General features: G+C 39.0%; 1 protein-coding gene across 1 annotated transcript; it reads right to left on the bottom strand.

Moving 5' to 3' along the window:
• Window positions 1–226: 226 nt before the first annotated feature.
• Window positions 227–607, bottom strand: LOC142176297 (secreted RxLR effector protein 161-like). The gene has a single exon (XM_075243426.1). It carries the CDS (start codon window positions 605–607, stop codon window positions 227–229), a length of 381 nt encoding a protein of 126 aa, XP_075099527.1.
• Between the last annotated feature and the right edge of the window lie 683 nt (window positions 608–1,290).

Below are 1,290 nucleotides of genomic sequence, written 5' to 3'. Positions count from 1 at the left end.
CTCAGAAAGTGATGCCTGACATCAATATGCTTGGTCCTTTTATGTTGAACTGGATTCTTGTCCATGTTAAGTGAACTGGTGTTATCACATAGAAGGGTACACTCTCAGTAAGTACCCCAAAATCTTCAAGTTGCTACTTAATCCATAGAAGTTGAGCACAATAGGATGTTGTAGCTACATATTCTGCAGTTGTTGAAAAAGCCACTAAGTTTTTCTTCCTTGTTCCCTAAGAGATGAGACATGATCTTAGAAAGTGAGCCATTCTAAAAGTGTTTTTCCTATCCACAAGATAACCTGCATAATCTGCATCAGCATATCTAATGAGATTAAAACTGTCACCTGAGGGATAATAAAAAACTAGATCATGTGTTCCTTTAAGGTATCTCAGAATTTTTTTGGCAGCCTTCAAATGAGATTCCTTGGGATTTGATTGAAACCTTGCACATAGCCCTACACTGAAGACAATATTAGGTGTGCTTGCAGTGAGATAGATAAGAGACCTAATGATGCCTCTATACATGGTTTGATTCATAGGGGATCCAATTTCATCCATGTCCAGTCGAGTGGTCGTGGCAATGGGAGTATCTATCACCTTTGATGCTTCCATGTCAAACCTCTTCAAGAGCTCCCTGATGTATTTTTGCTGACAAATGAATGTACCCTTTGAGGACTGTTTTACTTGAAGACCCAAGAAAAATTTCTGTTCCCCCATCATGCTCATTTCAAACTCACTTCCTATGAGTTTTGCAAATTCTTCACACAGAGACTCAGTTGTTGCCCCAAAAATAATATCATCAACATAGACCTAAACAATTAGCAGGTTCCTTCCCCGTTTCTTTAGGAACAAGCTGTTGTCAATTTTCCCTCTTTTAAAACCATTTTCCAAGAGGAACTTTGATAGCATTTCATACCAAGATCAAGGAGCCTTCTTCAACCCATATAATGCTTTGTCCAGTTTAAACACATATTCAGGGTGTTCATGACATTCAAACCCTGGAGGTTCTTAACATAGACTTCTTCCTTAAGAAGTCCATTCAGAAATGCACTTTTGATATCCATTTGGAACAAGGTGAATTCCATATAAGATGCAAAAGCGATTAGAATTCTCATAGCTTCCATGCGACCGACCGGTGCAAACATTTCATCATAATCAATCCCTTCCTCCAAATTGTAGCCTTGAACCACTAGCCTGGCTTTATTCCTTGTGGTATTCCCATATTCATCAAACTTGTTCCTGAATACCCACCTGGTTCCTATAATAGCTTGATCTGAGGGTCTAGGTACCATGTG

This window comes from Nicotiana tabacum, chromosome 22 (genome assembly GCF_000715075.1).
Source record: "Nicotiana tabacum cultivar K326 chromosome 22, ASM71507v2, whole genome shotgun sequence".
NCBI classification, from domain to species: domain Eukaryota; kingdom Viridiplantae; phylum Streptophyta; class Magnoliopsida; order Solanales; family Solanaceae; genus Nicotiana; species Nicotiana tabacum.
This window is presented reverse-complemented; position numbering and strand designations above follow the sequence as displayed.

Coding starts and splice junctions, on each gene's coding strand:
- LOC142176297 (XM_075243426.1), bottom strand. CDS start 607: ATGGAAGCATCAAAGGTGATAGATACTCCCATTGCCACGACCACTCGA.